General features: G+C 42.1%; 1 protein-coding gene across 1 annotated transcript in view; it reads right to left on the bottom strand.

Moving 5' to 3' along the window:
• Positions 1-12,642, bottom strand: part of Kcnk10 (potassium two pore domain channel subfamily K member 10) — a 125,622-nt gene that overhangs the window by 69,246 nt on the left and 43,734 nt on the right. The window contains exon 2 of the mRNA XM_048362107.1: positions 7,941-8,275. Within this exon, the coding sequence (XP_048218064.1) occupies positions 7,941-8,275 (335 nt within the window). The remainder of the gene's footprint in view (positions 1-7,940; positions 8,276-12,642) is intronic.

The following is a 12,642-nucleotide window of genomic DNA, read 5'->3' on the forward strand; positions in this document are numbered from 1 at the left end:
GAGCCAGACCCAAAGAAACATGGACTCTATGGTCTCCCTCATAGGGAATAATTAGCACAGGTTTAGGCAAGCCACAGCAGAGGATCACAAGAGCCCAATAGCTATACCCTTATGAGCACAAAAGATGATGCTAAGTGAAATGAACTCCATGTTATGGAAATGATTGTTATATCACAGTTGTAACTACTTTCAACATGCCATGTGTAACTATAGCTTCTATTATTGATGATCTTCTTGTATCACCCTCCTGTGGTTGGACCTACACTATCTCTCTATCTTATTTGAGTATATTGGAAACCGTCTATACTGGTATCAGAACTAGGAAATTGAAAGGGAATACCAAATTCGAGAGACACAGGGTAAAAAAAAAAAAAAGACAAACAACTACAAAAGCAATACTTGCAAAACTGTTAGGTGTAAATGAACTGAACAACTCATGGGGGGGAAGAAAAAGGGGGAGGGGAGAGGGGGAAGGAGGGACGAGGTAACAAACAGTACAAGAAATGTATCCAATGCCTAAGGTATGAAACTGTAACCTCCCTGTAATTCAGTTTGATAATAAATAGTTTAAAAAAAAAAAAAGAATGAAAGCTCAAGGACAATGCCTAGTCCCTGAGTTCAAGCCATCTAAAAAAAAAAAAAAAAAGAACTGTGTCCTTGGGCACAAAGGACCCAAACCTGCACTCACCAGAGGTCCTCTGCTGGTTGAGCTGCTGTCTAAACTCAAAGAAAGTGAAGGGCTAGGCTGATGTCACAGGGAGTATTTCCACAGCCTGGTACATGAATATCTCAGAATATTTTCTGATGGTCCGCTTTCCTTGAAGTCCTTTCATTCCAAATACATAAAGCTTTGGGGAACTATACATACCAAGGGAATCTGTTTGTGCATAAGCAAGACAGAAAGATAATTTGACAACAGCTCTACTGACAACCAGACCCAAAGGAAACTTGCATTCCATAGAAACAAAAGAATATTCTGCTTGGGTCCTCTGAAAGTCCTGATGGAAGAGCTCATGATCTCCAAAAATGAAATTGAAAGGCATGAGTTAAGCATGTGTGGGTACACCAATAAAACACACAAACTCAACCTCAGAAGAGCTCGACCATGGAAGCCCAGAAATGTGGTGACAAATATGGGTGCCTGATGCCATGGGGCCGAGAAGGGCACCCCTCAACATGGAAGGCCCACGGAGGATGAAGTTTTGACACCACCAAGGATGAAATCAGTTCAGAATTCTAGAGCACAACACTCATCAGAGTGCCACAGTTGGCATTCTATAAATGTTTAGATGTAGAATGAGAAGAATACATGAATGGCCTAAAATCCAATTTATCATTACCACTACAACCCTTTGGGTTTCCATAAAGGATCAAAGAGCAATGGATTCATTGATCAGATCATGGCCTCCTGGTATTTAAAACCACTGTAGTCTCTTAAGGTAAGAGCCAAAATCAGCCTTGGCCTGATTTGGTCCTTGCCTGTCTCCAGCCTAATTGCCTACCAAGTTCCTTCACAAAATGACCTCTTGTCAAATGGGCCCATCTTGCCCAAATTCCCAGGCAGGCAGTTTGTGCTGCTTCTTCCCAACACAGAGAATCTTGGCAGTTACACCCCAAATACTCAAATCCCTTTGCTGCAGTGTCAGCTCTTCTGCTCGGGTATCCAGTGACCCTAGCTCCTTCTCCTTTGCAATTCTCATACTGCACTTATTTGTATGTATTTATGTAATTTTATGCATGAGATTTGCTTCTCTCCCTCTCTACAGAGATGATTTAGTTTTGAGGCCAGGGCATTTTTTTGAGAGAGAAATGGGTAATATTAATAATTACTCCTGAAACACAAAAGCTGGATTATTAGGTCATGCTAGCTGCAAACTCCAAGAAAAGGCTATAACTGTCTTTGATGTGTTCACATTTATACCCCAGTACCTTGGACTGTCTGACCTATAGTTGGCAATTGATAAATATATTGAATGGATAAGTGTATGAGTGAGAGATGCAGGGCTTGGCAATGCTACTGCCTTGGAAAATGGTCAAGGACCATACTTCTGAAGAGAATGGCTTGGCAGTTTATGATCTCTAGCTCTGTCCTTATCCCCAAAATAGAAGCTAGGGTCATGATGCCATCAAAGGTCTGTGGCCAAGACTAGAGCATGGAACACCATCTCTCACGCAGTTGCCCATACCTTAAATTCTCCTTGACCAAAGCATGATGGAGTCAGACCCAAGGAGCTGATAGACCAGATCAGTACACCACAGACCAACACTCCCACACCAGAACCTTGTGTAGAGAGAAGGCTCCCAAACCAGCAGAGAGAAAGAACATGATAGACACTCCATATCAGTAGGCAAGCACTGATTCTCACAAGGGAGCTCTCCCACCAGGGCATTTGAGTAGATTTCCCCTGAGGATTCAGTATACACTCAATCGTCTCATTGTGTCCAGCCTGGAAGAGAATCTAAGTGAGCAAGCATAGGCTCTGGACTTGGAGAGTCAGATTTGATTCTGATTTTGTCACTAGTGAGGTGTGAAGCTGTAAATGTGTCAATTAAGAAGGGCTACTTCCTGGAGAAACAGGAAGAGCAAAATGAGGCTCCGAAATGTGTATGCAGTCAGTGCTTAATAAATGATGGCAAATTCATCAAGCACATTTTAAAGCCCAAGTACCTGAGACTCCATTCAGAGAGGATAAAAATTCCACAACCACAAGTCTCTCCAAACACTCACTGGAGGCAACCCTAGCCACCCCTATCCCTACCCCCATTAGCTATTCAAGAGGCTGAGATCTGAGGATCATTATTCGAGCCAGCCAGGGAAGAAAAGTCCATGAGACTCATATATCTAATTAGCCAGCAAAAAGCCTGAAGTGGAGCTGTGGCACAAGTGGTACTGCCAGCCCTGAATGAAAAGGCTAAGGGATAAGATTCAGGCCCTGAATTCAAATCCCAGTACTAGCACAGAAAAAAAGCAAAGGAAAGAAAAAGAATTATCTCTTTGAGTAAGCAAAAGTAGCAAAAGCAACAATTTTCTAGCCTTTACCCTTTACCAGCCCAGTCCAATTCAGTCCATTGTTGTGATTAATCTTTCCGCACCTTATGGACAGGGGGTTTCACATGTCTTAATACCAACACCAGAATTAGGACCTCCAACATTCCTCCACCCTTTCCTATATTCTTGCCTCTGAGCTCTTTTATGTAATAAAGGTTCCGAAAATAGGCAATAATTAGCACTGAAGTAATCAGAAAATGCATAAGTAAGTTCACATATCTCTTGACATCACCAGTGTCCTAGATGTACTTAGATATCTCACTGCAAAGCATGTATCTGTTGGGCAGTGATCAGATGCAAAGTAATGTATAGGCCATACACAAATACAAAGATACTACAATGTGATTCCTTTCCTTAACTGTAGTACTAGGCTCAATTCAGATCATTTTCTATATTACTGTCTAGTGTTACTATGTGCCACTAAAGAAAAAAGTTCCTAACATATCTCATAACAATGTGTGCAAACGTAATGATATTCTTACTTAAAACTACTCCACAATTGTTTCTCCCTCTCTCTGTTGTTTACAAGCCCTCAGATTTGGCATGAATTGGTCCTATATGCTCATCAACACAAATTGGGTAGTATTTCCAAAACAAAATAAAATTGGGCCATCTATCCAGAGAATTGCCTTCTTCTGAAAGGTTGATATGAAACACTGCCCTTGGATAATTTTTTAGAATATTTTCATTATTTACCTTTAAGGATTTATAACAAAGGCATTTCCATTTATCAAAGCAGTTTATGAACACAATATATCTTGATCTATGCCACCCCTTTCAATATTCTCACCCTTGGATTTTAAAGTGGAAAAGATTCGTTTTTAATCAAAATTGCAGGAATAACTATAAAATCATAATTAATCCCCCAGGTGAAGAAATGTATACTTCTGTTTAAGAAGTAAGTTGTACTATTAAGACTAATTTAAACAAATTTTATTGCTATGAAGATGCTAATTCATAAGTAACATTAGCGGTCAGAGTTGTTTGAAATAAATAACAAGCCAACCCAGATTTCTCATTCCTACACCATTCTGGACTGTGGTAACCATTAAAATGTAATACAATCCCAAAGCCAGAAGGAATGGTGAAAGCTGTCTTTTCCATTCCTTTCCTTCTAAGCTTTATAATATCCAGAAAAATAAGAATCTCCCATGTCGTCATCGGTGTTGTGGCCATCCATTTCTCCCCAGTTCTTTATGGGACAGGATGGTGTCTAGAAAAGAGGTCTAACTGCAACCTCAGCAGCAGCTGGTGTCCTTATCCTCCAAAGAAGACCCCTTTAAGTGATCACTAAACCACTCTCCTCTCCATGGGATTTGGCTCTTTTTTTTTTTTTTTCAGGCTTCCCAGACTTCTGAACACTCCTGTTTATCCTTCCATGACCCACCTTGGGTGACTCAGCCTTTCACTGTCATCACCCTCCCCCACCAAGCCCACCCTGCCTCACTTCTTCCGAGTTTCATCCAAGGTCTCATTGACACCCAGGTCTTAACCCTGAGCCTGACATAGAAAAATGTTCAAAAACAAGAAGATTGAGCTGGGCACTGATGGCTCGTGCCTATAGTCTTAGCTACTCAAGAGGCTGAGATCTGAGGATCACGGTTCAAAGAAAAGCCCAGGCAAGAAAGTCCATGAGACACTTATCTCCAATTAGCCACCAAAAAGCTAGCAGTGGAGCTGTGACTCGGATGGTAGAGCACAAGCCTGAGCACAAGAGCTCAGGGCCAGAGCCCAGGCCCTGAGTTCAAGCCCCAGGACCAGAAAAAAAAAAGCTTGATGATTATAATCACTCTGATATTTATGACTTCATCCCCATAAACACACACACACACACACACACACACACACACACACTAGCCAATAGATACATGAAGAAATGTTCAACATCTCAGGCCATAAAGGAAATGCAAATCAAAACATTGTCCCCAGTTAGAATGACCATTATCAAGAAAATAAACAATAACAAATGCTGGTGAGGATGTGGCTAAAAGGGAACCCTAATACATTGTTCATGGGAATTTAAACTTGTTCAACCACACTAGAAAGCAGTGTGGAGGTTCCTCAGAAAAGTAAACATAGAACTACCCTATACCCAGCAATTCCACTCCGGGGCAATTTACCCAGGATATAGTAAAACCAGTAGCACAACCACCATAGCCAAGGTAAGGAATCAACCCTGAAGTCCCTTGATAGACAAATGGATCAAGGAAATGTGGTATATGTACACAATGGAATTTTACTGATTGGAAAGAATGATATTGTACCATTTATAAAGAAATAAAAAGACCTCCAAAAATTATGTTAAGTGAAGTAAGTCAGGCCCAGAGAAATAAAGGATGCATATTTTCCCTTATATATGGAAGCTAGCTTATAATCTTATAAGTAAATACGCTGGGTATTATGTAAGTGTATACAAATGTATTAATGGAAATATGCTCAATTCAAAGGAGAACTCAAAAAGTGTAATTCCTTAGAAAGTCAAAGTTCAACAAAAGGAAACACCAGAAAGTGAGTACTTAACAATGGAATTTTATGCCTCTATCAGAAAGAATGACATTGCCTCATTCGTAAGGAAATGGAAGGACTTGGAAAAAATTATACTAAGTGAAGTGAGCCAGACCCAAAGAAACATGGACTCTATGGTCTCCCTCATAAGGAATAGTTAGCACAGATTTAGGCTAGTCACAGCAGAGGATCACAAGAGCCTAATAGCTATGTCCCTATGAATGCATAAGATAATACTAAGTGAAATGAACTCCATGTTATGGAAATGAGTGATATATCACTATTGTAATTAATTTCAACATGCCATGTGAAACCCTAGCTTCTATTGTTAATGATCCTCTTGTATCCTCTTCCTGTGGTTGTACCTGCACTATCACTGTATCTTATCTGAGTACATTAAAAACTGTGTATACTGGTATTAGAACTAGGAAAGTGAAAGGAAATACCAAAATCGAGAGACACAGGATAAAAATACAAACGACTATTAAAGCAATGCTTGCAAAACTGTTTGGTGTAAAGCAACTGAACAACTCATGGGAGGAGAGGGAAAGGGAGAGGGGGAGGAGGGAGTGAGGGAGGAGGTAACAAACAGTACAAGAAATGTATGCACCTATATCAAGAAAACTAACAATAACAATTGTTGGAGGGGATATGGCCAAAGGGAACCCTACTTCATTGTTGGTGGGAATGTAAACTGGTTCAGCCACTCTGGCAAGCAATATGGAGATTCCTCAGAAGGCTAAACATAGAGCTCCCCTATCACCCAGCAGCCCCACTTTTGGGTATCTATCCAAAAGACCACAAACAAAATCACACTAAAGCCACCAGCACAACAATGTTCATCACAGCACAATTTGTCATAGCTAGAATCTGGAACCAACCCAGATGCCCCTCAGTAGACGAATGGATCAGGAAAATGTGGTACATATACACAATGGAATTTTATGCCTCTATCAGAAAGAATGACATTGCCCCATTTGTAAGGAAATGGAAGGACTTGGAAAAAGTTATACTAAGTGAAGTGAGCCAGACCCAAAGAAACATGGACTCTATGGTCTCCCTCATAGGGAATAATTAGCACAGGTTTAGGCAAGCCACAGCAGAGGATCACAAGAGCCCAATAGCTATACCCTTATGAGCACAAAAGATGATGCTAAGTGAAATGAACTCCATGTTATGGAAATGATTGTTATATCACTGTTGTAACTACTTTCAACGTGCTATGTGTAACTGTAGCTTCTATTATTGATGATCTTCTTGTATCCACTTCCTGTGGTGGTACCTACACTATCTCTGTATCTTATCTGAGTATATTGGAAACTGTGTATACTGGTATTAGAACTAGGAAATTGAAAGGGAATACCAAAATCGAGAGACACAGGGTAAAAAAAAAAAGATATACAACTACAAAAGCAATACTTGCAAACTGTTAGGTGTAAATGAACTGAACAATTCATGGGGGGGGGAGGAGGGAGAGGGAGGGGGGGAGGGGTGAATGAGGGATGAGGTAACAAACAGTATAAGAAATGTATCCAATGCCTAAGGTATGAAACTGTAACCTCTCTGTACATCAGTTTGATAATAAAAATTTTTTAAAAAGAAATGTATCCAATGCCTAACATATGAAACTGTAACCTCTCTGTACATCACTTAGACAATAAATAAGAAAAAAAAAAAAGTGAGTACTTAAAAGGGGTAGGGTGGGGCCGAGGGGACAGAGGCAGGAGAATTAAGAGGAGAAGAGCCGGGGAATACAGACAAAAATCCAATGTGTATCCTACAAGATTAAAAGGATGAGGGAGGGCGTGGACAGGAGAGAGAATAGGTGAGGATTCTGAAAGGGGTGACACTGACCAAGGTATATCATCTTCATAAACTGCTTTGTTAAATGGCAACTCCTTTGCACAACTAACTTAGCGATAATAAAAATAAATTGGAAAGGAAAAACAACCCTCTCAAGCCAACCAACATCGTGTTCATCCACACACGTAGAGCCTTTTCTCTCCTTGGTCCTTATAGACCCGGGGAGAGTAATCCCTCACAGCTTGTTTAATACCCTTCCCTTCTTTGGATTCTCAGGCAACCCTCACATCCCAAGATTTCCCAGAAAGCTCAGAAGCAGGATGGTAATCAGCACACAGAGGTGGCGTGGGCTTGAACTTGAAAATCTGAAACTCCTTTAGGTCTGCTGCTGCCTCTGTCTCCCCACACCCAAATTCAGGTGCTGCAAGACCCAGCCAGCTCCCACATTAAGGCCATTGCCCGGGGTGGACCCTCTCCCCGCACACACTGTCACACTGCGCATGTCTCCGTTCAAAGATCACAACTCCACACTGCCCTCCCTCCCCCCAGGTTGTTGAATGCTGCCCTCACACCCCCTGCTCACCTGGATCAAAGTCTCCAGCTCCTGGGGACTCACACAGATGTGATCCCGCAGGAATTCTGCCTTCTCCAAGGCGATGGTGTTCTTCTGACTGCTCTCAAAGGGCTGCTCCAGTGCCCGGAAGACCAGGCCACCAGTGACGAGGTAGACCACGACGACCACAAAGATGGCAACCACTGTTTTCCACTTCATGACCGTCTGCAGGCCCCCCTGGGAGGCACCTTCCATTCTGGCTACCACCGTGGCTCTGGAGGAAATGGAGAGGCGAGGAGCCTGCTGGTGCCCGTTAGTGGCACTCTTGGGCTGGCACACTGGGGGGACAGCGGCAGGGACAGCCACTGAGGAAGCAAGCAGGAGAGGGAGGGAGGAGAGAGAGGGGAAAAGAGAGTTTATTGGTACATACAAAATACAAAACAAAGCACCTGCCTTCAAATGTGAAGATTAAAAAAAAAAAAAAAAAAAGTTCACCGAGCCTGCAGTTAGGGAACTTGATCAGTTGCTAGGTGCCTGTCTGTAGTTCTTTAAAACAAGTGCCAGCAATCCTAATTTTAAAGAAAAGCATACCAATTGCATTTGAAATGCTGTTTTCTACAAGGGTCCATATTGGAAAGTCATCTCTCTGTTATTTATAATTCATCTCCTCCCTTAGCGCCCTTGGTTAAGCAATGTGTGAGAAATATGACAAATCACCACGTTTGGAAAAACAGGCAGTGTTCGACTTGGAGAAAAATAAATAGGAGAGGGATGCTCTGTCTGAGTACAGGAGAGGAGATGAACCTTCAGTGATTTAAAAGGCCTATCTTGTCAATAAACAAACAAACGCACACAAAAGGAGGATGATTTTGCTGTAAGGGAGAAAAGCCAAAAGTCGGACACCAGAGACTAGGTTTGGGCATTCAAACTCTGTTGGTGGTAAAGACAAAGAAAAAGATAGGTGACTATAATTAGGGAAGAGAGCAAGAGAGATGTTTTAAATCTATTAACCCGATTTCCTCAGGAAGAAAAAGGAATAATAGAGATTCCCAACTGTATTGCTTAATAGGAAATGCATTGTCTTAGATGTAACCACTCCTGGTCTATTAGTGACAGATTTTTTTCTTCTATTGTCTTCCAATAAGAAGCTACTAGACAGGAAATTTCCCCTGGTTTTCATAACGTTTAGAATTCTCTAGGGTCATTAGTACTCTTTAAAGGCAATTTTGCTACCTTAGAAATAAATATGTTAAGCTGGTGGCTCCTTTGTAATGGCAGGAAGATAGTGTTGGCAATGTAAAGCTCTCGTGCCTTACAGGGAGCTGTCTTGTGGACAGTGATTGCATTTTGATTTTGTTCTTCCTCTGTTCTAATTCTCATTATGGCCTCGGCCTTGCTGCAGCCTGGCTGTTGTATAAATAAGGAATTAGGAGATGACAAACCTAATTACCTGAGTTGAGCAAGCAAATCCATTCCAGGGGGAGCTAACCTTCCCAGACTCCATTATGGGAGCCAATTGAATGAATCAATGATCAAGTATGTCACTGCTCATTCAGCATGCCTGTGGTCCATGAGGAAGGCATGGCTAAGTGGTTAAAGTGCCTGCCTTACACAAGGGAAAGGTCTTGAGTTCAAATCCCATCATGCCAAAATATTGAATATTGATGGCTGTCAACATCTAGCTGTCTGGGTGAACAATTAGGAGACTCAAACGATGTAAACATCTGTAAACATCATTCTTTCCTCCTACGTCCTCACAGCAGGTCTTCTCTTTGGAAGCCAGCCTTTTTGCGCATATGACTCTTCCCAGGCTTTATCTAATGTTACATTTCCCCTGGACTTAACATGAGAACAGGATTCTCTGTTATCTTGGAATGCTACGAATATCCAGCCAGCTGCTAGGTATTGTGTTCTTGCTAACCCTCTCCTGAGTATGAACACTTGGTTTTCCATTTGCAGGTATTTTGTTGGTACTGAGATGATCCTGGGCTAGAGTGGATTTGCTTTAACATTGTCTGTGCTCCCCATTCTTTCTGCCTTTCTGTGCCTCTCAGTCCCCAGCCTCTTACTGTCCCCGTGGCTTATCTAGGCCACCATCACATCTAGTGTGAACCAATCCAATAGCCTCCCAAGTCACCTCTCTGCCTCCACTTCCACTCAGCTCTGACCCATAGATCTTGGGCTAAACACCACTTCCAGAAGCACCTCTTCTCCATGCCCCATGGTAGATGGGATAGCAGCCTCTAAAGATGCCCACATCCTAAGACCCAAGACCTAGAGTATGTTGCCTTATATTGCAAAACAGGCCTCTGGAAATGAGATTAAATTAAGCATCTCCAGGAGAAGAGATAATCTTACCTTGTGGATGGGCCTGATGTAATCACGAGAAGGTGGTATAGTTAAAAGATAAAGACAGAAGCCGAGAGTGGAGTCATGTAGTCAGTCATAAAGCAAGGGATAATGGTTCCTCTGGATTAGAAACTGGAAACACCAGAGAAATGCTCCCCCTGCCCCAGCCTCCAAAAGCAACCATCTCTAGTCACAATTCAGCTAAGTGAGACGGATTCTGATCACTTGACTTCTGGAACCATGTGGTTATAAATTAGCATTGTTGAGGGGGGGTATGAGGGACGAGGTAACAAACAGTACAAGTAATGTATCCAATGCCTAATGTATGAAACTGTAACCTCTCTGTACATCAGTTTGATAATAAAAATTTGAAAAAAAATAATAAAAAAATAAATTAGCATTGTTTGAAGTCACTAAGTTTGGGATAACATGTTACAGTCTCCTCAGTAAACAAATACACCCTAAACTAGATTAGGTCTCCCTGGCACCAGACTTTTAATGGAATCTGATCATTTCTCCAGATCACTAAGCTGACAGCTCCCTGAGGGCAGCCACCATGACCACCTTTCACCCCCTTACCTCCAGCATACTGTACAGAGCCTAGCACAGAGAGGCAACCAATCAATGACGGCTGAATACGTGAAGGGGTGGTAGAAAGAAGGAAGGGATGTTGACACCACTAAACCACATACACAATGTGGGCCAGCCATGGCAAATGGCAAGCAAGTTGACAGTCTAGCAATAGTTAATGACAGGTTCTCAGCCACAGCCGGAGCTGTAGTCACATGACCATTCCATTGTGAATGTTTTCTGGGACACCCTCTCCTCCCTGACAAAATCCCATCTTCCTCAACTTCAGCCCAAGCCACCTCCTCCACTAAGTCCCCTGTACTCTTCCAGACACATTCAGCTTGCCCGTCTTCCTCACTACACTTGTAAACCTCATGGCATTTCCAGCATAGAACAAAGTATGTGCTATACAATGTCATATTCTCGCTGTTACATACTCATAGCCCTCAGAACAATCACTACCTCAACAAGCAATTATTGAACACTGAATCTATATAAGGGTCTGGACCATGACAGGGTTTACTGAAGGAATACACTGACATCAGTGCCAACTAACTTGCAGGACCAACACAAGCCTGAGCAAGGTGGTCAGGTGAAGCCAAGTTTCCTTCACTAAGCTTCATGGTGGATGGCTCCAGATCTTCTAGCATCCCTGAGGCTGGGCTGAATTGGGCTTTAGAAAGGACTTTTTCGGCCAGCTCCAGCTGAGTTAGAACAGAGTCCACTGAGTCCTGAGCTTGTAGTGCACTGGAACAAAAACCCAGAGTTTCCATCTCATGCTGATTAGTCACTGGGTGACCTTGAAATTGTCACTTGGCCACTTGGCCTCTCTGCTTATCTGTGATGTGGTGTGTGTAAGAGAGAGAGAGAGAGAGAAAGAGAGAGAGAGAGAGAGCATGCACTGTCCTCAGGAAAAGCAAAAATAAGCTGCTCCAAAGAGACAAATAGCACATGTTTTCTCTCATATGCAGAAGCTAGATCTAAAATACACTGGGAAATGATAAATTGTACACATTTCTGGGCATTCACACAGTGAAATCAAAGGAGGATGCCCTTAGGAAAGGAACACAAGGTACAATGCCTCTGTGTATCTGATCATACAAAATAATATGTACCGAATGAACTAAAAAAAAATGAAAACAAAAGTGTTTTTTCTTTTTCTGCTGTTTTTGTTTCCTTTTCTTTTTGTTTTATTTGTTCATTTATCTGTCTTTGGGAGGATAGGAATGGAGAGACAAGGAGTGAAGAAATGTAGCAGTGGTACTCACTGGACACTATATTAAAAATATAACTTGTAGGGTGGGTATGGGAGGGAAAAACTGGGAGAGAGTGAGAGAAGGGGGTGACATTGTCCAAAAAGAAATGTACACTTTTCCTGACTTATGTACCTTTCACCCTTCTCTGTATACCACCTTCATAATAAGAAAAATTTTAATGAACTGCTCTGGTTTATTGACTGGCGTATATTGGCAGATGTCAGGAGGACTGGCAAGGACCTCAGATGTTCTCAAACCCTTCATGGAGTTGGCTGCTCTCACAAATCTAACCGCACAGTTCCATGGCTGGAAATAGACACTGGCATTTTAATTGGCCCTTTCTCAGAAAACACGGTTGCTCTTACTTTAATATAAAGTTGCCTGGTGTTTTGCTTGAGACCCTGAAGGTCTCAGCCTGGTGAAAGCAAAACTCGGCTGGACAGACGATCCCATGGTGCTGCTGGTGTTGAGGACAGCAAAGGTGAAGCGAGCTCTGATCACGTATAGAGCCTTTCTCTGAACAAGGCATTCGATCCTCACTACAAGATTCATTACAC

The sequence above is a fragment of the Perognathus longimembris genome, chromosome 14, assembly GCF_023159225.1.
Source record: "Perognathus longimembris pacificus isolate PPM17 chromosome 14, ASM2315922v1, whole genome shotgun sequence".
NCBI lineage: Eukaryota > Metazoa > Chordata > Mammalia > Rodentia > Heteromyidae > Perognathus > Perognathus longimembris.